The 26,584-nt window shown below is 54.8% G+C and overlaps 1 protein-coding gene across 1 annotated transcript; it reads right to left on the bottom strand.

Annotated features, from left to right (window-relative positions):
- Nucleotides 1-2,823: 2,823 nt before the first annotated feature.
- Nucleotides 2,824-25,880, bottom strand: LOC133349807 (RING finger protein 32-like). Its single transcript, XM_061563583.1, has 9 exons — nt 25,842-25,880; nt 20,899-21,007; nt 17,881-18,130; nt 15,454-15,599; nt 14,370-14,402; nt 11,853-11,977; nt 10,481-10,589; nt 10,039-10,185; nt 2,824-5,254 (listed from the first exon to the last, which is right to left on the bottom strand). Exons 2-9 carry the CDS (start codon nt 20,947-20,949, stop codon nt 4,721-4,723), a joined length of 1,395 nt encoding a protein of 464 aa, XP_061419567.1. The 5' UTR covers nt 20,950-21,007; nt 25,842-25,880; the 3' UTR covers nt 2,824-4,720.
- Between the last annotated feature and the right edge of the window lie 704 nt (nt 25,881-26,584).

The following is a 26,584-nucleotide window of genomic DNA, read 5'->3' as shown; positions in this document are numbered from 1 at the left end:
ATGACTGGTACCAGCGATGTCAAGATCGGCCTCTGTGAAGGAGGCTCGTGAAGGACGCTGCTGGTCAGTTGGAGGCAGTCGCCCTCCAACAATAACGGAGGGCGGAGGAGCGACGTTCACAACAACGAGCGGAGCGCCGGGTGGCTAAAGCACAGCAAGTTGGCACAGTAGGGGACACAGGTGGTGCATCAGCCAATCATCTCAGTCACTCGACCCATGGCACCTGGGTCTGCCCCTTGACCTCCTGCCAGCGGGCGTTCGACACTTCACGAGTCCTCAACGTGCACCTAGCCCGGCACAAGCGTCGTGGTGACGTCACCACCACTTAGTGGCGAATGGCGGTTGTTGCTGTGTGTAGGTGTTTGTGTGTAGGACTGTGTGTGTAGGCGTGTGTGTGTGTAGGACTGTGTGTGCAGGCGTGTGGGGAGCGGTAGTGTAATGGTTAGCGCGCTCCACTGCGAACCTGGCGACCCGAGTCCGATTCCTGCTCACGATCAACACCGGTGACGATTATCTGAACCGGTCCTGTGCCTTCACTAGGTCGACTCAGCTTCAAATGAGTACCTGGTGCTCTGTGTAAACATCGCCACTGTGGAGACAAAGGCGGTCGGGCGTGGTGCTGGCCACCCACCCCCTCGTATACCGTCCCGGCCTTCATAGGTGCTCGCTAACAGCACTTTCCCCAACAGTCTGTTCAGGCTATACGGGGTTTTTATTTTATTTTTGCCTTTGAGCGCAATTTTGAACGCTTCAGGATGTATCCATCAGTCCACACAACAGGAATATTCTACACCAACACACACTGGGAGCGTATTATTCCCAGATTGATTGAGCACAAGCAACGCTCTGGACGGGACTCGACAATCAGTGTCTCATCAGCAGAGCCAGGCCCGCCCGATTCAATGGTGGTGAACTTTCAGACGCTATCGACAAGGACGCTTCCTCTGAAGACGCGGGTCTCTGTGGTGTGAGTCCCTGTGGTGTGAGTCCACACGAGACGTGGGTCCCAGTGGTGTGAGTCCACACGAGACGTGGGTCCCAGTGGTGTGAGTCCACACGATACGTGGGTCCCAGTGGTGTGAGTCCACACGAGACGTGGGTCCCAGTGGTGTGAGTCCACACGAGACGTGGGTCCCAGTGGTGTGAGTCCACACGAGACGTGGGTCCCAGTGGTGTGAGTCCACACGAGACGTGAGTCCACACGAGACGTGGGTCCCAGTGGTGTGAGTCCACACGAGACGTGGGTCCCTGTGGTGCGAGTCCACGCGAGACGCGGTATTCTGATGACCGTGTCCATATTAGACACGGCGTGACACGAGCCTCTGTCTGTGTCTACCCCCCACCCTGCACCCCCGGCCCCCCAGGGAGTCATCACTCAGGGCGCGTTAATCCGCGCGCTGCTGTTGGGCGCGACAGCGGCGGCGATGGCCGCGTGGGGGGGGGGGGCACGTGAGTACGACACTCACCCTGACACTCACCCTTACACTCACCCTTACACTCACCCGCACATTCCAATGAGACAGCAGCCGCTCAATTTAAGGCGACTTCTGTTGTGGAGTCTGCGGCTCACTCAATCCAAGACCGACACACAGATTTGGCGGTTCAAAGTTTGAGTTTAGACCGTTTAACGAGGACCGGTGTGTCATGCTGCGACAGTGTTCCACCAATCCGCCCATTTGCCCTGCGGTGTTTTTTTGTGAGTTTCGATCGTGGAGTCTAAGTGAGTGGAGGAGGCGAAGGGTACGACAGGGCAGAGGTGATGGGTTTAGCTCAAACGGTGGAGTTGTTGGATAGACTTGTACGCCGCGGTGGCTAGGATGTTAAATACCTCGACTGGTCTACAGGAGCGCGTGTGTTCGATCACGACCCTGACGATGCCTGCTGCTGTATATTTGGAGTTTGCGTGTTCTGCCCGTGGTCGTGTGAATTGTTCTCCGGGTCCCACGGGTTTTCACCTCCACATTTAGAATAAACATCGCGCGTTTAGAGTATTCGCCTGCTATAGATGTCCACGTCATACGCCACTGCTTCGTTGAGCTATCATTTGTGGCCAGATCGCTTCTGGAAAAGAGATACAATTATATAGCGCAGTGTTGCCTCACCTGGTAAAAGAAACACGTAGTTTAGTTTTAGTTTAGACCTGCTGGTGGTGATGGTGCGGTGTCTGCTGTTGGTGCCATTGCGTGGTAGACGAGTGAAGTGGGATTTGTGGAGACACACGAGAGGGCGATCTGGGTAAGTGTGGGGCTAGGGGTAACGAAGAGGCACACGAGAGGGAGATCTGGGTAAGTGTGAAGCAAGGGGTAACGAAGAGACACACGAGATGGCGATCTGGGTAAGTGTGGGGCTAGGGGTAACAAAGAGACACACGAGAGGGAGATCTGGGTAAGTGTGGGGCAAGGGGTAACGAAGAGGCACACGAGAGGGAGATCTGGGTGTGGGGGCAAGGGGTAACGAAGAGACACACGAGATGGCGATCTGGGTAAGTGTGGGGCTAGGGGTAACAAAGAGACACACGAGAGGGCGATCTGGGTAAGTGTGGGGCAAGGGGTAACGAAGACACCCACGATAGGGCGATCTGGGTAAGTGTGGGGGTAAGGGGTAACAAAGAGACACACGAGAGGGCGATCTGGGTAAGTGTGGGGCTAGGGGTAACAAAGAGACACGAGAGGGCGATCTGGGTAAGTGTGGGGCAAGGGGTAACGAAGAGACACACGAGAGGGCGATCTGGGTAAGTGTGGGGCAAAGGGTGACGATGACCGCCAGAGTAGAATCATCATCACGCCCCCAGAATCAACATCGGTAAAAAACTATTTCTAGATTCACACTGTACTTTATTGATGTGTTTTGTCATATTACTAATTAGTATTATGCACACTTTAAATAAGTGTATGGATGTTATATTTATGTGTACAAGGCAGGATTAATGCTACCAAACATTTTCATTTTCTCCCGTATGTTCAGTCGGACGCGGGCCTCAACCCCCCACCCCTCTCCCCAGACATAAACATCGCACCAACGTTCGCCAATTCTACTTTCGCGCAGATTTTCAGGAATTGCACCCTGGCGGATGTCGAGGCGTTGCCGCATTTCACCTGGAAATAGTCTATTAACAAACACCCGCAGACTTGCATAGACACACAATACAAAGATCCCTGGATAGCCTTAGCAGACTGTATGGTCAAATACTGTTAGCGAGTAACGATGAAGGCCGGCACGGTACATGAGGGCTTGGGTGGCCAGCACCACGCCTGACCGCCTTTGTCTCCCCAGTGGCGATGTTTACACACCGCACCAAGTACTCATTTTAGGCTGAGTCGACCTAGGGGAGGCCCAGGACCGATTCAAATAATTGTCACTGGTGTTGGCCATAAGACTTAGACTCACATCGAGACCCATAGACTTACATAAGACACTCATAAACTTACATCGAGGCCCACAGACTTACATATACTGAGCGGTCCTGAGCCAGTGGAACAAGATCCACATTACTTTGGCGAGGCCGAGTCAAGGTCTAATGAACGCGACACCAGCCAACGTTGACTTCTCTTCACCGAGCGATTCAGCCTCTCGTGGTGGTGCTCACTTTACCCACCCTGGAGAGACGGTGATGATAACGACGACGATGATGAGGCTGAGTCGATCTTGATAGTAATTTAGAAACTAGCGTGCACAGTATTGGTTCACTTTGAGAGAGAGAATGGTTCGGAGGCGTGGGACACGACAAGTGAGGAGGAAGGCGGATCCGGACTGACGCTACCAACAATTGCCCAAGCTCTGGGGCCCTGTGCTGGCATGTTTGGCCAGCTCCGTGGACGAGGGTTTATGCAGCTGGGAGGGAACCGGAGCGCCCAGAGAAACCTCCCAAGTGTGAAGTGGGGGTCATCTGTGTGTAGATGGAAATGTACCCACTTGCTGTACTGCCATCATACCCCGATGACTTGCTCCTGATTATAATTATGATCCGGTTGAGATGATGATGACGCTAAAGCGATGCCGATGTTGTTGGATTGAGCCGAATGATGTCAACTCTACGGTGATGGATTAATGATACCGATACAGCCACGCTTGCAAATGTGATTTGTAATGTTGAATCTCACCCGTGCACCGTTAGTTCAAGTTTAACGTGCAATGAAATTGAGGGACTGTTGTTGGTGTGCTGCCTTGTCCCAAGCTTGCATTTGGTGTTGAGAATGGGCCCAGGACACGCTGGCGGGACTATGTCGCTCTGCTGGCCTGGGAATTCCCCACGGAACAGCTGGAGTCTGTCGCCAGGGAGAGGGAGGTGTGGACCGCCACTACTCAACACGCTGCCACCACGACCCTCACCATGACAAGCGGATTGAGAAACGAACGAACATATTAAATTTATTTTTAGCGACTTAATTACTTTTTCTCGCTGACCCGCGAACCCCTATTGGACATCTGTGAAAAAAAGATCTTCAAACGCATCGGAAATCTTCCAGGATAAATCAAGATTGTGATGCTGATGATGGAGATGATGATTATCTGGAAGATGAGCATGAAGATGAGCATGGGTGGATGTGGATCGCCAGGCGGGACGACTTGAGGCTCTCTCCCCCTGGGTGGACGAGGATGACCCCCCTGGGTGGACGAGCGTGACCTCCTGGGTGCAGTTGGACCGAGTCAAACGCCCCCCCCCCTATGCCCCCGAACAGATTTAAACTCACAGCCTTAGCGGCTGCTACCTGCGAGCCGCTCACTCTGCCACTGATTGCATGATTTGATGCGGGATGAGTGTGGTCACTGCATCATCGAGGGGGGGGGGGTCCCGTGGTAGCAACCCCCCCTGCCTCCCTTCACGGGGGTCCCGCAGGAGCCTCTTGCTGTAGGGAGCGCGGCACAAAGGGCAGAGGCGCAGGACTCCCACAGAGAACCCCTCCAGCGCCTCGAGGCACGCGTCGTGGTACACGTGGGCACACGACAGGAGCACCGGGGGCGTTCCCGCTGGGGTCAGCGCCGGGGGGCGCGCCGGGGGGCACGCCGGGGGGCACGCCGGGATCGGGGCCGCAGCGGCCCTCGCCGCCCCTCTCCGCGTCCCCGGCTTCTGTTCCCGTCTCTCCGTGACCGCCGCCCCCCCTCTTTGGGGAGCTGCGCTCCCCCGGCCCCTCCCCTTGGTGGCCCCGACACCGCCATGCTGCCGGAGAGGCCGGGCACTAGCCGGAGCCTCCTGCGCCGGCGTCCACAGCGAGGTGAGGCAGATGGGGCAGAGGCGTGGGTCCCGCGCCAGTGCCTGAGAGAGGCGAGGAATGGAAGAGTGAGGGCCACGTGCTTGCCAGCTGGTGTGTTAATGTGAGATCGGAGAGCGGCGTCGAAGACGGAGTGGAAACATCACAGCCAGTTTTGACTTAAACTGGTTAATAACGTCCTTCTAATGATTGCTCAGTTTATACCCATCTTCTCGGTTGAAATTGTGTCTATATATCTGGATGGCTTCATGAACGAATCTTGTTGATAGCCAGTTGGTTTGCAAAGTACCTTCGTATTGGATAAATCTATTTCGTGTGAGCCCACCGCATTAAAATAATGATCAGCCACGGCCGAGGTATTGGTCCTACCGTGTTTCAGATCTGCCTTATGTTCACGAACACGGTCCGAGACATGTCGCTTAGTTTCCCCAATGTAACTACTGCCGCAGACACAGCTTAGTTTGGAGACGCCGGGGTATTGCATGTCAGGGATCACATCCTTCACAGATGGGATGAGATCACGAATTTTATGTACTGTGTTAAATCGAACCTGGATTTTGTGTTTGCTCATGATTTTGGTGACTCCTGCTATGTATGGCAAGGTTATGGGTTTTGATTGGGTCCTCAGATGGTTCTTTCCCAACGGTTGGGGTGATTGCTTTACGGATTGTGTCGTCTGAATATCCATTCATCTTGTGGCTGTCAGGCGACAGCCACAAATCTGACTGTCGCCTGATGAAGCCAGATGTAATTACTGGCGAAACATAGTACTCGGATTGTAAATGGTGTGGCTTTGCTCTCTAACACACCGGTGTGCAGTACTAGTGACGAATTGGCACGTTCTGTGTACGTCACAAAACCTTTCTAATTGGCTGTGTTGGGTGGTGGCGGGTTTAACGACACATTTATATTTACGCGATCTGACCCAAAAAAACCTGTATTATGGATATTTGTCGCGAAAGCCCACGTGTTAAATGGATAATATATGGCATTGTCTTTGAAACTGGTCTACACCAGAGACAGCAGCAGCAGCAGCAGCCCTCTGTCGAGCCGAGTCTCACCGGCAGTGTTGACGCTGCACGCGACGTCCACACACGCCAGGTGGCGCTCGCGCGTCACCGTCCCAGCCTGGCTTTCCCACATACCGTATTCTGGCGACTATGTTTATACAAGTGGAATTTTTTATATATTATAAAATAATAACCACGTATAGTATAATACATTTTAATATATCAATAACGTGCACTTTTCACAGCGATGGTCGTACGGTACAAATGCGCAATGGGTTACTGAGCATCTTCTGTTTAGGTACCGCACCACGCTACGATCCACCATCCCATCTCTTTGCTTCAATTCAAGTACTTTCTCTTTACGTTCTGGTTTTCAGGAAGGCATCCTGGGCGTAAACCGAGCCATGCCCGTGCCTTCATCTGTGTGCGAATCAGCTCAAGCCGCCCGTGCACCACGTGACTCCCGTGTGGCCACCCCAAGGGAACCCGTCTCCCTCCCACTGGCCCCTGTGAAAAACAGACTCCACTCCCCCCTCGGCCGGCAGCAGCGTCGAGTCCCTGATGCAGCAGCATCCTCCTCGGCCCCCCCTCTCCCGGCACCCTGCGCTCCCCTTCCTCCGCTCTTTTCCCATCCATTCCCCATATCTGCTAATCCCTTATCAGTGCCCTACCTTATTACAGACACATTCAGACCTTAATGATCACCCCGTGCCCTTATAAATCTCAACGTTCAACCTACAAACTCCCATTACAAGGGAGAAACAAACAAATAGGCATGTTGCCCATATTGAAACGGCTGTACGCCGTATGGACCTGAAAACTAAATTTTCCTGTACAGAATCTGGGTAAACAGTATGGGTTGAAGAGTATGCTTCCCTATCACTCCCCACGCATTCTTTATCTGCCCCCCTCCCTCATCCCCCCACCGTCCACTCTACCCCCCTCCCCGTGCCGCGCGCTGCGGGTGGTGCACGGTGTTATGCGAAATACTCAATAATCCGCAGTATCGCTGTGGAGAATGAAGTAACGAGATAACTAAGCAGGTACAATTCGCCTCCTTCACGTCTCAACTCCACACAGAGGTGAGGAGTTTTTGTGGCACATTGGTTGAAGTCTTCCTTGGATCGAGCACACAGCCCGACTCGTCTGATGAAGACACGAGAGTTTTGTGTTGAACTAATGCTGCTGAAATGTTAAACCAAGCTGTTAATGGGATGGGTACAAAGTTCTTACATTTTGTCACTGTCTTCGTGTGTGTTACTGTGCTCCACACCTGACGACACGAGTTCGATTCCTGCTCACGGCCAACACCAGTGGCGATTAGCTGAGCCGGTCCTGGGCCTCCCCTAGATCGACTCAGCCTCAAATTAGTACCTAGTGTGGTATGGAAATTTCGCCACTAGGGAGACAAAGGTGGTGGGGCCTGGTACTGGCCACCCACCCCCTCATGTGCTGTGCTGGCCTTCATAGGTGCAACTCGCTAGCAGCACTTGCCCCAAAAGTCTGTTAAAGGCTACACGGGAGGTCTTTGTCTTCGTGAAGGACGCTGCTGGGCAGTTTGAGGCAGCCGCCCTCCACCAACAACGGAGGGCAGATGAGCGACGCTCACAACAATGATCAGAACTAAAACGCTAAAAGTTAGCACAGGGAGGAGCACAGGTGGTGCACCTGCCAGGCATCTCAATCAATCAACGCATGGTACCTGGGTCTGTTACATGACCTCCTTCCAGCGGGCCTTCGACACTTCACGTGGCCTCCAAATGCACAGAGTATGGCACAAGCCCCATGGTGAAGTCACCGCCACTTAATGGTGAACGACCGTGGTTGTAGTTGTGTGTGCATGTAGCACGCGATCACAAATCACTCTTTGATTCAATAAAAAATACAGTATCTCTCAGCAGCACATCTATAACCATCCTGAAGGGAAAGAACAATTACCTGATCTCTGACCCCAGGAACAAGTTTGTAGGTTTGCTGAGAGTTTGTGTTGAGGTTTTGGGAGAGGGGAAACCGCTCAGATCAAACATCATCATGGGGCAAGGAAGGTTTGTGAACCTGCTGGGGCTACAGTCCCTATGCGTGGTGGACTAATGTGCCATCTGCAGAGGAGATACAATGAGTGATCCAGATCCTGAGACTACCGGGGTATCTCCCTCCTCTGTGAGGCCGCAACAGGTCCTGGCGATGGTTATTCAACGTCGCATTGCCAGGCGCACTGAGGAGAGTTTTGTGATTTCAGACTGGGGCGGTTCTGCACGGACACCTATTTTCTCGGTCCGTCTGTTACAGCAGAGGTGTCGGGGACTGACCTGGTCAAGGCGTATGATTCCAATTAATAGGCCAGGGCTCTGAGCTGTTGTTCGTGCTTTGAGAGTCCCTGACCGTCTGCTAACAATCATTAAGGACCTTCATCAAGGTAAGCAGGCCCAGGTAAAGCTGTGTGGCAAGGAGTCGGAGCATTTTTGGTTCCCATGTGGGTGTAGACAGGGATGTCTTCTGGCCCAACCACTATTTAACATCTTCTTTGACCACTTATTTCTAGAACCTTTTCCTGGCTGTACCAGTGGAGTTTCTATCCAGTACAGATACAATGACAGGCTGATCGATGCCCAAGTGCAGTCGAGGGATGGCTCCATATTGGTCAAATTTGTAATGTATGCGTATGATCTGGTAATTGCTGCTTACTCTGAGAAGGAGTTGGAGATGCAACTGTTGAACCTGGAGCATGCCACTAAGAGATGGGGCATGACTATCAAAACAGAAATCAAAGCACGTGTCTGAGTATTTGGTGTCATCAAACACTCCACCCCCGCCACTCGCCACGAGTGATGGAGCAGTTGGGGACAGAGTGGAGAAGTTTCCGTATCTGGGTGGTGTGATTTCCGCACCTCCGATTAGCAAAGCTGGCTCCGTACGGTGCGAAACAAGTTCACCATACATACATAATGAGCTCCAGTTTGATAGCGGAAGTCTCACTCCAAATAAATCAAGCAGCATTAACTTTTTATCAGCTGCGTAACGCTGTGTGGAAGCTACCTGGCCACATTTATGCCCTCCTCTAATAACGTGGAGCCCTTTAAATGAGCATCTGCACCGGTTTAAAAGATTCAGGTTGGCCTGCCTACGATCTATCCTGGGTTTAACCAGACTGGATTGTGTGAGGAGCTCACAGATCCTTGAAAGATCTGGACACAGTCCCATTGATGCGCTCTCCAGCAGGCAAGTCTGCATTGGCTGGGCCATGTAGCCCACCACATGCCCAAGCAGCTTCTGTTTGGCTGTAGAGAGGGGGCTAAATGGGCATAGCACGGGCTGGAGAAACATGAACTGATGACTGGTACCAGCAGTGTCGAGATCGGCCTCTTTGGAGGAAGCTCGTGAAGGACGCTACTGGGCAGTTGGAGGCTGCCCTCCAACAACATCGGAGGGCAGAGGAGCGACGCTCACAACAACGATGGGAGTGCCGGGCGGCTAAAGCACAGCAAGTTGGTACAGTAGGAGGCAAAGGTGGTGCATCAGCCAGTCATCTCGGTCATCTCGGTCAGTCGACCCGTGGCACCTGCTGAGTCTGCCCCGTGACCTCCTGCCAGCGGGCGTTCGACACTTCACGTGGCCTCAAGGTGCACTTGGCCTGGCACAAGCGTCGTGGTGACGTCACCGCCACTTAGTGGCGAATGGCGGTTGTTGTTGTTGTGACGGGGTGTGTGTGTGAGGGGGTGTACTGTGTGAATGTGTGACTGTGTGTGTGTGTGACTGTGTGTGTGTGTGACTGTGTGTGTGTGTGACTGTGTGTGTGAGGGGGAGTACTGTGTGAGCACCGTGGCCTCGATGCGCTCCCAGTCCCAGCTGGCGCTCGCCCCCTCGCTCTGCTGTGCTCGCCGCTCGCGTTCCACCTCCATCTCCCGCAGGAAGGCGTCCACGCCGGAGTCGCACGCACGAACCAGACGCTCGCCCAGCACCAGCAGCTTGCGGGGTCACAGGGTCGCAGGTCGTGGGGTCACAAAGTGGTGGGGTCACACGGTCGCGGGGTCACGTGGTCGCGGGGTCACACATTCGCCATATAAAAATAAATGGTTATTATCAACATCATCATCACCATCATCAGTAGCAGTAGCAGCATAACCATCATCAGGAGCAGCGTAACCATTATCATCAGCAGCGTGACCATTATCATCAGCAGCAGTGTAACCATCATCATCATCAGCATAACCATCATCATCATCAGCAGCAGTGTAACCATCATCATCATCAGCAGGGCACCTTGTTCTCGTAGAAGCGGCGGCGCAGCGCGGGGTCGCGGGGCGGCACGGACTCGCGGAGGCGGCGGAACCGCGCCCGGGCAGAGACGCCCCTCCACCACGCCTGCAGCCTACTCGGTACCAGCAGCAGTATCAGCACACACATCGTCAGAGACGCCCCTCCACCACGCCTGCAGCCTACTCGGTACCAGCAGCAGTAGCAACAGCAGCAGCAGTAGTAGTACACACAGCATCAGAGACGCCCCTCCACCACGCCTGCAGCCTATTCGGTACCAGCAGCAGTAGCAACAGCAGCAGCAGTAGTACACGCAGCATCAGAGACGCCCCTCCACCACGCCTGCAGCCTACTCGGTACCAGCAGTAGCAGCACACACACATCAGAGACGCCTCTCCACCACGCTTGCAGCCTACTCAGCAGCAGCAGAAGCAGCAGTAGCAGCAGCAGAGACGCCTTTCCACCACGCCTGCAGCCTACTCAGCAGCAGCAGAAGCAGCAGTAGCAGCAGCAGAGACGCCTTTCCACCACGCCTGCAGCCTACTCGGCAGCAGCAGAAGCAGCAGTAGCAGCAGCAGAGACGCCTTTCCACCACGCCTGCAGCCTACTCGGCAGCAGCAGAAGCAGCAGTAGCAGCAGCAGAGACGCCTCTCCACCACGCCTGCAGCCTACTCAGCAGCAGCAGAAGCAGCAGTAGCAGCAGCAGAGACGCCTTTCCACCACGCCTGCAGCCTACTCGGCAGCAGCAGCAGCACACGCATCATCAGTAGTAGTAGAAGAAGTAGCAGAATGGTTAGAAGTACCAGGGGAGGCATCACTAGCATTATCATCGTTATCAGGAGCATCAGGATCATCACTAGCAGCAGTCGTATCACGAGCATCATCATCAATGGCAGAACAGCAGTGAGTAGCAGCAGCAGCATCATCAGCAACATCATTAAGTCGGTGGTGGTGTTGTTGTTGGTATTGACTAGCAACTGTCGTCACACACAGAAATGCGGTGGTCACGCACATGCGTCACGTGATGTACGGGAGGCTTAAGCTGGCCTAGAGAGACAGAGATCGCCAGACTCAGCCAGCTTTGTTCGAGTGCCGTGAAGAAGAAGAAGAGGGGCCGTTTCCATCACCGCGCGTGCCGAGGTTCGCTGTGCGCTGTGCTTGTGCATTACTGCCAATGTGACGGCATCAGCAGATATTTTTGTTAACGTCGCAGGAATTGTTCGTCTGTGTTGTTGTGTGTTTGCTGTGTGGTTGTGGTGGTTGTGGTTTTGGTGGTTGTGGTGTTTGTTTGCTGTGTGGTTGTGGTGTTTGTGTTGGTTATGGTGGTTGTGGTGTTTGTGTTGGTTGTGGTGGTTGTGGCTGTGATTGCTGAGCGCACCGCGTGGCACACTTGTGGCGGTAGAGGTGGGAGGCTTCGTGCACGACGCGAGCCTCATAGGGAGACACGCGGCACACGGGGCAGCGTCGGCAGCGCGCCACTCGCTCCAGCGCCTCCACACATCCCTGGGGGGCACGGGAGGGGGGGGGGGCGAGGTCTGCGGTGAGAGTGACTCACGTGGAGTGTCTGGGGGGGGGGGTGCCGACCAGTGGTAGCGCGTTTGTCATTTGTTGCGGACGTTGGCGGTTCGATTCCATCAGGCCACATTGGTTAATACTACACTCTAATACTAAACTTTAATACTAGACTTTAATACTACACTCTAATACTAGACTTTAATACTACACTCTAATACTAGACTTTAATACTACACTCTAATAGTACACTTTAATTCTACACTCTAATACTAGACTTTAATACTACACTCTAATACTAGACTTTAATACTACACTCTAATACTACACTCTAATTCTACACTCTAATACTAGACTTTAATACTACACTCTAATAGTACACTTTAATACTACACTCTAATACTAGACTTTAATACTACACTCTAATACTACACTCTAATACTAGACTTTAATACTACACTCTAATAGTACACTTTAATACTACACTCTAATACTAGACTTTAATACTAGACTTTAATACTACACTCTAATACTAGACTCTAATACTAGACTCTAATACTAGACTTTAATACTAGACTTTAATACTACACTCTAATACTAGACTCTAATACTAGACTTTAATACAGGACTTTAATACTCTAATACTACACTCTAATACTCGACTTTAATACGAGACTCTAATACTCGACTTTAATACGAGACTCTAATACTAGACTCTAATACTAGATTCTAATACTACACTCTAATAATCGAGTCTAATACTAGACTGGACCACCACATGTGCCCGGGCGGTGATGGCGATGCACGCATCCTGTAATCCAGCACTCCAGCGGCTAGGATCGGTGGCTCACCAGAAGGCAGTTGAGCAAATGGACTAATCACCATCTGTTAACATCTGTACTGAGTGTTACCCCATCCTGCAAGTGGGTGCTCCGGTTTCATAATTAGTTAGTCATTAAATGGCTGAAAAAATATCTTGCAGCAGGTAGGACCCTCCCGCGACTCAGTGTGGTTGTGGTGGATATGTAACATGATTAACATTATTAGACTGCATCACACACTGCGTCAACACACAGCATCACCACACTCAGTATCATCATCACGTCATCATCACACACATCATCATCACATACGTCATCGCAAACAGTATCATCACAGTGTCATCACACAGCATCGGCACACAGTGTCAACACACAGCATCATGACAGTCAGTATCATCACACACGTCATCATCATACGTCATCATCACACACCATCATCACACTCGGCGGCCGCGCTAGTAAATAGTGCGGCCATTGTGAGTTGGAAGTCACGGTCCGGAGAGTGGGGTGAGATCCGTATGGAGTGTGCGGTGGTGGTAGTGATGGCGATGGGTAGGGTGAGATGCGTGGTGTGCGGTGGGGGTGGTGGTGGTGATGGGTAGGGAGAGATGCGTGGTGTGCGGTGGTGGTGTCCGAGTGTTGGGCGAGGGGAGTCGTGGCGCAGCAGTTAGCACACTGCGCTACAAACCCGGAAACCCGAGTTCGATTCATGGTTACGGCCACCAACATCAGCGATGATGATCTGAACCGGTCCTGGGCCTCTCCTAGGTCGACTCAGTCTCAAATGAGTACCTGCTGCGGTGTGTAAACATCACCACTGGGTGGACAAAGGCGGCCGGGCACGGTAGTGGCCACACACTCCTTCGTACACTGTCCCGGCCTTCATAAGCGCTTGCTAATAGCACTTGCCCCAACAGTACGTTAGGGGCTACACGGGGGAGTTTTGTATTTATCTTTTTGCACGAGGGATGTTGTTTGTGCGGGCAGTGAGCAGCGGGGATGGTGAGTGGCGCGTTGAGGAGCAGTGGTGAATGGAGCTGAGGCATGGTAACACATTTCACATGGGTAACCGTGGTGATAATAATATTGAGTTGTTATAGCAGCAGCATGTATTTAACTACAGCTCACAACGCTGTGCAATCTGCAAACACAGAGGCGCGCGTAGACTACGACGTTTTCAGCCAATTAATGACGAGTGTTTGTACACGTGGGAGCAGAATCAGAGCACCCGGAGAAAATGCACGCGCGTTAGTGAGCAACGCTCTATCCCACGCAGACGCGACAGACGGAGATTATTCCTCGCTCTGCTGTACCGTCTCCTCCTGGGCGAGCCGGGTATGGCTCCTTCACGACGCCCAGCCCACCCGTGGGAATAGAGTGAGTTTTGCGACAATCTGCGCGTGATCCGCCAACCCCCGCCGCCGCCGCCACCTCCACACAGCGCTGGACTACAGGCAGCAGTCACGTGCAGCAGCAGCAGCAGCAGCAGCAGCAGCAGCAGCAGCAGCAGCAGCAGCAGCAGCAGGGGCAGCACGGCTGCCCGGTGAGGACCGCTGTCTTACCTGGTGGAAGACGTGGGAGCAGGACAGCAGCACCTGGGGTGAGGAGGGTGAGGAGGGTGGTGAGGGTGAGGAGATCAGCAAATGAGACGCTCACCACACACACCAAGCCGTCACAGGTAGACTCCCCTCCCGAAGGCAGAAAGGGTTTTATCTATGGGACCTTTTTCTGTTTGCCAGCATCAAAATGAAAATAAATGAGAATAGGCTTTACCCATTTCTGGAAATAAAACAGGCGCTGTTCAGGTGTTCAAACACCAAATAGAAACCCTGATTGCAAGGCACCATGTGTGCATTAACCACACAGACCTGTGGCAAAACATGCTCTGAAAATATTCGCCCCTGATAAGTCCACCGTGGTGACATCACCACCTCTACTCCCTTATTCAAGACCGAAACAGGAGGAGGACTTCTTCACAATTCTGGCGAATCGCCTGATGAGGCTGGCTGTTGTAATCCCCAGAGAAGCGTCACAGTACTCAAATTGTAAATGTTGTGGCTTTACTCGCCAACACAGCGGTGTGCTGAACTCGTAACTCATCGCCACGTTCTGTTTACGTGACAAATCTGACGAATTGTCCGTGCCGGGTGGTGGCGGGTTCAATGACACATTTATATTCGCGCGATCAAAACCAAGAAAACCTCTATTATGGATAACATTAGTCACAAAAGCCTACGTGTTGAACCAATTTTTTCATCACAAAGGGCTTTGATGGAATTGTTGCAAGTTGATATTCTTGGTTATTTTGGTAAAGTCACATAGAAGGGAAATAATAAAATAATAATAAAACAATCTAAATTTGTTGCAAGTTGGTAAACTACGTCTGTGTCGGGTGGAGGAGGGGTTTAACAACACATATTTTTGACCCGAAACATTCAATTACGAATCCCGCTGGTGGCGAAGGCGGGTGACTGGGTACAGGTTGCAGGGTGGCAGAGGGTCATGGGGGTGGGGGGGCCACGGGCGGGGGTCAGGGGTCATACGGGGTCAAGGGGGGGTCACGCTGGGTCACGGGGGATTACGCAGGGGTCACGTGGAGGTCACAGGGGGGGGGGCGCAGGCTCACGGGGGGGGGGTAGGGGGCACCTGCGTGTGGGCCCCCAGCTCGTCACGGCAGATCACGCAGGGCAGGGAGAAGAGGTCGCGCTGGGCGGAGCGTGACTTCACGGAGCGCCATTCCTCCTGGGAGAGCGCAGCGCCCTGCGGCGCCGGCACCAGGCACAGGCGCTGCGCTGGGCACGCACAAGACAAAGATGCCCCCCCCCCTGTAGATTTAGCGAGCGCCTATTGAAAAGCAGCATGGAGCACTTGTGAAGGGGTGGTGCGGCCAGCACAAAAACCACGCCCGCCCACCTTTGCCCGGTGCTGAGGTTTACACACTGCACGTGGTACTCGTCTAATACGGAGTCGACCTATGGGAGGCTCAGGGCAAACACAGATATGCATCACTGGTGTTGGTTGTGAGCGGGAAATGGACTTGGGTTGCATGGTTTCTAACGCAGTGTGCGAACCACTACAGTTAGTGAGTTTAAAGTGGGTCAGTTTGAGTGGGTGAGTTTTAGTGGGTGAGTGTGAGTGGGTGAGTTTGAGTGTGTGAGTTTGAGTTGGGTGAGTTTGAGTGGGTGAGTTTGCGTGAGTGAGTTTGAGTGGGCGAGTTTGAGTTGGGTGAGTTTGAGTGGGTGAGTTTGAGTGGGTGAGTTTGAGTGTGTAAGTTTGAGTTGGGTGAGTTTGAGTGGGTGAGTGTGAGTGGGTGAGTTTGAGTGGGTGAGTTTGAGTGGGTGAGTTTGAGTGGGTGAGTTTGTGTGTGTAAGTTTGAGTGGGTGAGTTTGAGTTGGGTGAGTTTGAGTGGGTGAGTTTGAGTGGGTGAGTTTGAGTGGGTGAGTTTGAGTGGGTGAATTTGAGTGGGTGAATTTGAGTGGGTGAGTTTGAGTGGGTGAGTTTGAGTGGGTGAGTTTGAGTGGGTGAGTTTGAGTGGGTGAGTTTGAGTGGGTGAGTTTGTGTGTGTGAGTTTGAGTGGGTGAGTTTGTGTGTGTAAGTTTGAGTGGGTGAGTTTGAGTTGGGTGAGTTTGAGTGGGTGAGTTTGTGTGTGTAAGTTTGAGTGGGTGAGTTTGAGTGGATGAGTTTGAGTGGGTGAGTTTGAGTGGGTGAGTTTGAGTGGGTGAGTCTGAGTGGGTGAGTCTGAGTGGGTGAGTCTGAGTGGGTGAGTTTGAGTGTGTGAGTTTGAGTGGATGAGTTTGAGTGGGTGAGTTTGAGTGGGTGAGTCTGAGTGGGTGAGTCTGAGTGGGTGAGTTTGAGTGGGTGAGTTTGAGTGGGTGAGTCTGAGTGGGTGAGTCTGAGTGGGTGAGTTTGAGTGTGTGAGTTTGAGTTGGGTGAGTTTGAGTGGGTGAGTTTGTGTGTGTAAGTTTGAGTGGGTGAGTTTGAGTGGATGAGTTTGAGTGGGTGAGTTTGAGTGGGTGAGTTTGAGTGGGTGAGTCTGAGTGGGTGAGTCTGAGTGGGTGAGTTTGAGTGTGTAAGTTTGAGTGGGTGAGTTTGAGTGGATGAGTTTGAGTGGGTGAGTTTGAGTGGGTGAGTTTGAGTGGGTGAGTCTGAGTGGGTGAGTCTGAGTGGGTGAGTCTGAGTGGGTGAGTTTGAGTGGGTGAGTCTGAGTGGGTGAGTTTGAGTGGGTGAGTTTGAGTGGGTGAGTTTGAGTGGGTGAGTTTGAGTGTGAGTCTGAGTGGGTGAGTTGAGTGGGTGAGTTTGAGTGGGTGAGTCTGAGTGGGTGAGTTTGAGTGGGTGAGTTTGAGTGGGTGAGTTTGAGTGGGTGAGTCTGAGTGGGTGAGTTTGAGTGGGTGAGTTTGAGTGGGTGAGTTTGAGTGGGTGAGTTTGAGTGGGTGAGTCTGAGTGGGTGAGTCTGAGTGGGTGAGTCTGAGTGGGTGAGTTTGAGTGGGTGAGTTTGAGTGGGTGAGTTTGAGTGGCTGAGTTTGAGTGGGTGAGTTTGAGTGGGTGAGTGTGAGTGGGTGAGTTTGAGTGGGTGAGTTTGAGTGGGTGAGTGTGAGTGGGTGAGTTTGAGTGGGCGAATTTTTTGTGGGTGAGTTTGAGTGGGTGAATTTGAGTGGGTGAGTTTGTGTGTGTAAGTTTGAGTTGGGTGAGTTTTAGTGGGTGAGTTTGAGTGGGTGAGTTTGAGTGGGTGAGTTTGAGTGGGTGAGTTTGAGTGGGTGAGTTTGAGTGGGTGAGTTTGAGTGGGTGAGTCTGAGTGGGTGAGTCTGAGTGGGTGAGTCTGAGTGGGTGAGTTTGAGTGGGTGAGTTTGAGTGGGTGAGTTTAAGTGGGTGAGTTTGAGTGGGTGAGTTTGAGTGGGTGAGTTTTAGTGGTGAGTTTGAGTGTGTGAGTCTGAGTGTGTGAGTTTGTGTGGGTGAGTTTCAGTGGGTGATTTTGAGTGGGTGAGTCTGAGCGAGTGAGTTTGAGTTTGGCAAACTGGTGAGTTTGGCAAACGGGTGAGTTTGTTGTTGTCGTTGTGACAAGGTGAGGTCACCCACCCAGAGTGAGCGGAGGCGCTCTGGGGCCCAGCACGTACTCCCGCTCCTCATCGGGGCGCCCGCTCGGGCCCCCCCCGGGACCCCCACCAGACTCCCGACTGGGACCCCCCTCAGGACCACCCTGCCCTCGTTGTCGAAGCCTCGGGCCCCGGGGCATCCTGGGCCTAGTCAGGGCCTGCGTCAGGCCCAGGTCGCGGGCGATGTGGTCCTGCATCGCCATGGCAACGATCGCCGAGCTGAGCTCCTTCACCTGGAGAGGTGGCGGCACGCACAGGATGCCCGTTGCGTTGTTAGCAAGAGCCTATTAAGGCCGCCGTCGGGCACAGCTGATAGGGGTGGTGGCGAGGTCAGCACCAGACAAGGCCAATGGCTGTTAAAAGCTGGTGTTCATCACCAACAGCACCAGCACCACCACCCTCACCACCACCATCGCCAGCGCCACCATCACCATTAGCGCCATCACCAGCACCACAACCACCAGCACCACCATCATTAGCGGCACCACCACCACCACCATCATCACCAGCACCACCACCAATAGCACCACACAGGGGCAGAGCTATAAACTTCCCGGAGGGGAGATACCAAGTCATGCAACATGTTCTCTGGTACATGAGCAATACACACACCGATACTCTGTGTCAAGAGGCACTGTCCCCACCTTCCTTCCCTTGGATCTGCCACGACGTCCACGCGAGATAATAACTCTTACAGGCCGAGTGGACCTAGGGGCCCCCCAGACGACTTGTCATTTAACTAAGAGAGACACACTCCGATTCCCTCCTCCGAGAGATTACTAACGACTCCCTGCACCCCCCTTGACTCCCTGCACCCTCCTTGACTCCCTGCACCCCCCTTGACTCCCTGCACCCTCCTTGACTCCCTGCACCCCCCTCGACTCCCTGCACCCCCCTCGACTTCCTGCACCCCCCTCGATTCCCTGCACCCCCCTTGACTCCCTGCACCCCCCTTGACTCCCTGCACCCCCCTTGACTCGCTGCACCCTCCTTGACTCCCCGCACCTCCCTTAACTCCCCGCACCCCCCTTTACTCACTGCACCCTCCTTGACTCCCTGCACCCACCTTGACTCCCTGCACCCCCCTTTACTCCCTGCACCCCCCTTGACTCCCTGCACCCCCCTTTACTCCCTGCACCCCCCTTGACTCCCTGCACCCACCTTGACTCCCTGCACCCCCCTTTACTCCCTGCACCCCACTTGACTCCCTGCACCCCCCTTTACTCCCTGCACCCCCCTTGACTCCCTGCACCCCCCTTTACTCCCTGCACCCTCCTTGACTCCCTGCACCCCCCTTTACTTCCTGCACCCCCCTTGACTCCCTGCACCCTCCTTGACTCCCTGCACCCCCCTTGACTCCCTGCACCCCCCTTGACTCCCTGCACCCCCCTTGACTCCCTGCACCCCCCTTTACTCCCTGCACCCTCCTTGACTCCCTGCACCCTCCTTGACTCCCTGCACCCCCTTTACTTCCTGCACCCCCCTTGACTCCCTGCACCCCCCTTTACTTCCTACACCCCCCTTGACTCCCTGCACCCCCCTTGACTCCCTGCACCCCCCTTGACTCCCTGCACCCCCCTTGACCCCCCGCACCCCCCTTGACTCCCTGCACCCCCCTTGACTCCCTGCACCCTCCTTGACTCCCTGCACCCCCCTTAACTCCCCGCACCCCCCTTGACTCCCTGCACCCCCCTTTATTCCCTGCACCCTCCTTGACTCCCTGCACCCCCCTTTACTCCCTGCACCCCCCTTTACTCCCTGCACCCTCCTTGACTCCCTGCACCCCCCTTTACTCCCTGCACCCTCCTTGACTCCCTGCACCCCCCTTGACTCCCTGCACCCCCCTTTACTCCCTGCACCCTCCTTGACTCCCTGCACCCCCCTTGACTCCCTGCACCCCCCTTTACTCCCTGCACCCTCCTTGATTCCCTGCACCCCCCTTGACTCCTTGCACCCCCCTTGACTCCCTGCACCCCCCTTGACTCCCTGCACCCCCCTCGACTCCCTGCACCCCCCTTTACTCCCTGCACCCCCCTTTACTCCCTGCACCCCCCTTTACTCCCTGCACCCCCTTGACTCCCTGCACCCCCCTCGACTCCCTGCACCCCCCTTTACTCCCTGCACCCCCCTTGACTCCCTGCACCCCCCTTTACTCCCTGCACCCTCCTTGACTCCCTGCACCCCCCTTGACTCCCTGCACCCCCCTTGACTCCCTGCACCCCCCTTGACTCCCTGCACCCCCCTTTACTCCCTGCACCCTCCTTGACTCCCTGCACCCTCCTTGACTCCCTGCACCCCCCTTTACTTCCTGCACCCCCCTTGACTCCCTGCACCCCCCTTTACTTCCTGCACCCCCCTTGACTCCCTGCACCCCCCTTGACTCCCTGCACCCCCCTTGACTCCCTGCACCCCCCTTGACCCCCCGCACCCCCCTTGACTCCCTGCACCCCCCTTGACTCCCTGCCCCCCCCTTGACTCCCTGCACCTCCCTTAACTCCCCGCACCCCCCTTGACTCCCTGCACCCCCCTTTATTCCCTGCACCCTCCTTGACTCCCTGCACCCCCCTTTACTCCCTGCACCCCCCTTTACTCCCTGCACCCTCCTTGACTCCCTGCACCCCCCTTTACTCCCTGCACCCTCCTTGACTCCCTGCACCCCCCTTGACTCCCTGCACCCCCCTTTACTCCCTGCACCCTCCTTGACTCCCTGCACCCCCTTGACTCCCTGCACCCCCCTTTACTCCCTGCACCCTACTTGATTCCCTGCACCCCCCTTGACTCCTTGCACCCCCCTTGACTCCCTGCACCCCCCTTGACTCCCTGCACCCCCCTCGACTCCCTGCACCCCCCTTTACTCCCTGCACCCCCCTTTACTCCCTGCACCCCCCTTGACTCCCTGCACCCCCCTCGACTCCCTGCACCCCCCTTTACTCCCTGCACCCCCCTTGACTCCCTGCACCCCCCTTTACTCCCTGCACCCTCCTTGACTCCCTGCACCCACCGTGGCCGGGTTCGAGTCCCCTCCGCGCTGCGATGTCCGCAGTGCCGCCATCCCCCTGCTCCGCCTCCTCCTCCTCCACGGGGTGCCGAGCTCGGAGGGGCTCAGTCAGCTACAGTCGCAGTGGGGAGGGGGAGGGGGTGGGGTGGGGAGGGGGTGGGGTGGGGGAGGGGGTGGGGTGGGGAGGGGGTGGGGGAGGGAGAGGGGGTGGGGTGGGGGCGGGGGTGGGGGCAGGGGGAGGGGGCGGGGAGAGACCCTGAGCAGCGCTCGCACGTAGAGACCCTCAACCCCCACCCCGCCGCCCCGGCCGTGTTTGTATCCCTCCACGTCCTGGTGTCGCGGTGTGTCTTAAGCTGTGCTGCAGCCTTGCGTCCCTTTGGTTCTCCATCGTTCAACAATGTATCACGTTAAAAGATAACGCAGAGGAGGAGTTGATCAAAACAAAGTTGTCACTTACGTTGCGCCGTGCTTTAATTTGTCTTTTCGATGATTTACCTTCGAACAAAGATCTGCCCGTGTCTCGCACACCCCCAGAGAGGGAATCTCGCACCCCATGTTAAGAACCGCTGCGTTTTTAGACTCCATAAAAGAAATGCATTCTTAGTGTTAACAAAGTGGTGGATGTAGCGGCCTCTTGTGGCTAGAGAAGGTCACATGAGCCCACTGGACTAGAGCATACAGCGCAGCAGCGTGGTCTTTGCAATGCACTTGCTGAGCACAGGGTCCGAAACGTGCAGCGGCCAGTAACGAACAGCACCGAACGCGGTTCTTGTTGTTGTTGTTGTGAGCGCTTGGGGAGAGACGAGACGATGGGAGAGCGAGTTCCAGCGTGGAGCGTGCCGGGGGAGCAGGCAGAGAGAGGGGTGAGGGTGAACTTCAGCCTGGTGAGCATGAGTGGGTGGGTGAGTGTGAGTGGGATGGTGAGCATGAGTGGGTGAGTGTGAGTGGGTGGGTGAGTGTGAGTGGGATGGTGAGCATGAGTGGGTGAGTGTGAGTGGGTGGGTGAGCGTGAGTGGGTGGGTGAGCATGAGTGGGTTGGGGAGCGTGAGTGGGTGGGTGGGTGAGCGTGAGTGGGTGGGTGGTTGAGTGTGAGTTGGTGGGTGAGCGTGAGTGGGTTGGTGAGCGTGAGTGGGTGAGTGTGAGTGGGTGGGTGAGCATGAGTGGGTGGGTGAGCGTGAGTGGGTTGGTGAGCGTGAGTGGGTTGGTGAGCGTGAGTGGGTGGGTGGGTGTGAGTGGGTGGGTGAGCGTGAGTGGGTGGGTGAGCGTGAGTGGGTGGGTGAGCGTGAGTGGGTTGGTGAGCGTGAGTGGGTTGGTGAGCGTGGGTGGGTGAGCGTGAGTGGGTGGGTGAGCGTGAGTGGGTGGGTGAGCGTGAGTGGGTGGGTGAGCGTGAGTGGGTGAGCGTGAGTGGGTGGGTGAGCGTGAGTGGGTTGGTGAGCGTGAGTGGGTGGGTGAGTGTTAGTGGGTGAGTGTGAGTGGGTGGGTGAGTGTGAGTGGGTGGGTGAGCGTGAGTGGGTTGGTGAGCGTGAGTGGGTGGGTGGGTGAGTGTGAGTGGGTGGGTGTGAGTGGGTGGGTGTGAGTGGGTGGGTGAGTGTGAGTGGGTGGGTGAGCGTGAGTGGGTGGGTGAGCGTGAGTGGGTTGGTGAGCGTGAGTGGGTGGGTGGATGAGCGTGAGTGGGTGGGTGTGAGTGGGTGGGTGAGTGGGTGAGCGTGAGTGGGTGGGTGAGTGTGAGTGGGTGGGTGAGCGTGAGTGGGTGGGTGAGCGTGAGTGGGTTGGTGAGCGTGAGTGGGTGGGTGAGTGTGAGTGGGTGGGTGAGCGTGAGTGGGTTGGTGAGCGTGAGTGGGTGGGTGAGCGTGAGTGGATGGGTGAGCGTGAGTGGGTGAGCGTGAGTGGGTTGGTGAGCGTGAGTGAGGGTGAGTGAGTGAGGGTGAGTGAGGGTGAGCGAGTGAGGGTGAGTGAGAGTGATTGAGTGTGTGAGTGTGTGAGTGAGTGTGTGAGTGTGTGAGTGAGTGTGTGAGTGAGTGTGTGTCAGTGTATGAGTGAGTGGATGAGTGTGTAAGTGAGCGTCTGAGTGAGTGTGTGAGTGAGTGTGTGTGAGTGAGTGTGTAGGATTGGAAGGATGCCCTGGTGGTCCCCCTCTTTAAGAAGGGGGACCGCACAGACTGTAACAACTACAGGGGCATCTCACTCCTCAGTGTGCCGGGAAAAGTCCTGGCAAGGATTATTCAACATTGCCTTGCTAGGCACGCTGAGGAGAGGCTTGCAGAACCCCAATGCGGTTTCAGGAAAGGGCGGTCCTGCACAGATGCCATATTTTCTGTCTGTCTGCTACAGCAGAGGTGTAGGGAATTCCAACAAGACCTACATCTCTTCTTTATTGATCTGGTCAAGGCCTATGATACCATCAGTAGGCCTGGGCTCTGGGTTGTTCTTCGTGCTTTCGGAGTCTCTGACCCTCTGCTCACGATCATTAAGGACCTTCATGATGGTGAGCGGGCCCGGGTAAAACTACGTGGCCAGGAGTCGGAGCCTTTCCCTGTACACCTTGGGGTGCGACTGGGATGCTCTCTGGCTCCCACATTATTTAACATCTACAGTAATCCCTCGCCACTTCGCGGTTCAAGTTTCGCGGCCTCAGTGCATCGCGGATTTTTCAAAAATATTCATCGAAAAATTAAAATTAAAAAATACCGCCATATCGGCAGCCGTATTGCGGAAAGCAGCGTTGTTTCATCGTGATGCGTGAGAAAAACGGTTTCCCAGGATGCCAGACAAAGAGAGAAACTCTCTCAGAGGCTTTGTACATACCCACGGGCACTCAGACAAGGCACGTGATTGGTTCCCGGCGCGAGATCGACGAATGAGAGCACGAGTGGATGTACAGTATCCCGTGAGCTGATTGGCTGCGCATCATCGCATCCTCTCCCAGCTTCTTCCCTTGTTGTATCTCGCCACTCTCGTTCACGCTGTCAACTGTGTCTCGCGTATCTTAGTGTTGTGTTCGAAATTAACTGGTGAGTGTAGAACACCATAATACGTATCGTATGAGAGAGAGAGAGTGAATGTATAATATTAAGGTTTTATAATTAAATAGATTTAAGTAAAATATATGTGAGTGAGTAAATGTATAATATTAAGGTTTTATGATTAAATAGATTTAAGTAAAATATATATATAAAGTACAATATACATATTTTAAACATTCTGGTACCTACACACACATATATGGAAATTCCTAGGGGGCCAATCCTACTTCGCGGATTTTCACCTATCGCGTGGGGTTCCGGTCCCCGTTAACCGCGATAAACGAGGGATCACTGTATTTCGACTGCGTAGTTCGTGAAGCCTTCAATAGCTGTACCGGGGGAATTTCCATTTGGTACAGATATAATGGGAGGCTGATCGACGCCCGGGTGCGATCAAGGGATGGCTCCCTATTGGTCAACCACGTTATGTATGCCGATGATTTGGTAATAGCTGCTCATTCAGAAGAGGAGTTGGAGACGCTGCTGCTGAGACTGGAGCTTGCCACGAAGAGGTGGGGCCTTACCATCAGCCCCACCAAAACTAAGCACCTGCCTGGGTATTTTGTACCATCGGACACTCCACCCCCACAACTCCCAATCGGTGATGGGGCAGTTGTGGTGAGAGTGGAGAGTTTCCCATACCTGGGCAGTGTGCTTATGACCGGTTCCAGTTTAACAGCAGAGGTCTCACTCCGAATCAGTCGAGCGGCAATATCTTTTCATCAGTTGCGTAACGCTGTGTGGAAGCTACCTGTTCTGTCACTCCGCACGAAGCTTCAGGTCTTCTCGGTCACGGTCATTTCCTCCCTTCTCTACGCTTGCGAAACGTGGAACCCCCTAATGGAGCATCTTCGTCGGTTGGAAACATTTAGGCTGGCCTGCCTACGATCCATCCTGGGTTTAACCAGGCTGGATTGTGTGAGGAGCTCACAAATCCTTGAAAGATCTGGGCAAAGTCCCATCGGTGAGCTCCTCCGGCTGGCAAGGCTGCGTTGGCTGGGTCATGTAGCCCGCATGCCCAGCCACCGCATGCCCAGCCACCGCATGCCCAGCCACCGCATGCCCAGCCACCGCATGCCCAGCCACCGCATGCCCAGCCACCGCATGCCCAGCCACCGCATGCCCAGCCACCGCATGCCCAGCCACCGCATGCCCAGCCACCGCATGCCCAGCCACCGCATGCCTAAACAGCTTTTGTTCGGCCGGATCGAGGGGGCTAAACGGGCGCAGCACGGGCTAGAGAAGAGATGGAGTGATGTGGTACAGGAGGACGTGGAGCTGAGTGGACTTGCCGATGACTGGTACCAGCGGTGTCAAGATCGCCCTCTGTGGAGGAGGCTCGTGAAGGACGCTACTGGGCAGTTGGAGGAAGTGGCCCTCCAACAACAACGGAGGGCGGAGGAGCGAAGCTCACAACAACGAGCGGAGTGCCGGGTGGCTAAAGCACAGCAAGTTGGTACAGTAGGGAGCACAGGTGGTGCATCAGCCAGTCATCTCGGTCAGTCGACCCGTGGCACCTGCTGGGGCTGCCCCGTGACCTGTCAGCGGGCGTTCGACACTTCACGTGGCCTCAAGGTGCACTTGGCCTGGCACAAGCGTCGTGGTGACGTCACCGCCACTTAGTGGCGAATGACGGTTGTTGTTGTGAGTGTGTTAGTGTGTGAGTGCGTGAGTGTGTGTGTGAGTGCGTGAGTGTGTAAGTGAATGTGTGAATCAAGTCCTGCAATGATGATGAGTCCTCAATCCACACCGTCAGCCTCCTCTGGGTCAACTCGGCCGTAAATTAGCCGGCAGCTTGTGTGACCGTGAACACGGGAGAGACAAAGACGGCGTGGGGCGCAGCCCGCCCCACCCACCCCGTGCTGCCCATGATAGGCGCTCGCTAACAGCGCTCGCTCTCACCCACAGCGCTCTCTCTCTTACCTGTTCGCGTGTCTGAGGTGCGCGGCCATCACGTCCACGGTTACCATGGAGACTGACGTCAGACCGGAAGCCACGTGACCTCTCCACCCCCACCCCTTGATCCCCCCCTTACCCAATTGACCCCTCCTCCCCCTCCCCTCTTGACACCCCTCCCCCTGTTCACTCACTCACTCACCCTCACCCACCCACTCACCCTCACCCACTCACTCACCGTCACTCACTATCACTCACCCTCACTCACTCACCCACTCACTCACGCACCCTCACTCACTCACTCACCCTCACTCACCCTCACTCACTCACCTTCACCCACTCACCTTCACTCACCCACTCACTCACTCACCCTCACTCACTCACTCACCCTCACCCACTCACTCACCCTCTCTCACCCTCACTCATTCACTCACCCTCACTCACTCACCCTCACTCACCCTCAATCACCCTCACTCACACTCACTCACCCTCTCTCACTCACCCTCACTCACTCACTCACCCTCACTCACTCAACCACACTCACTCACCCTCAATCACCCTCACTCACACTCACTCACCCTGACTCACCCTCTCCCACTCACTCACCCTCACTCACTCACTCATTCTCACTCACCCTCACCCACCCACTCACCCTCACCCACTCACTCACCGTCACTCACTATCACTCACCCTCACTCACTCACCCTCACTCACCCACTCACTCACGCACCCTCACTCACTCACTCACCCTCACTCACCCTCACTCACTC

This window comes from Lethenteron reissneri, chromosome 31 (assembly GCF_015708825.2).
Source record: "Lethenteron reissneri isolate LAM-NWPU_2019-01 chromosome 31, ASM1570882v1, whole genome shotgun sequence".
In the NCBI taxonomy this organism is placed as follows: Eukaryota; Metazoa; Chordata; class Hyperoartia; order Petromyzontiformes; family Petromyzontidae; genus Lethenteron; species Lethenteron reissneri.
The sequence above is the reverse complement of the archived record's forward strand: the minus strand, read 5'-3'. Positions and strand labels throughout refer to the sequence as shown.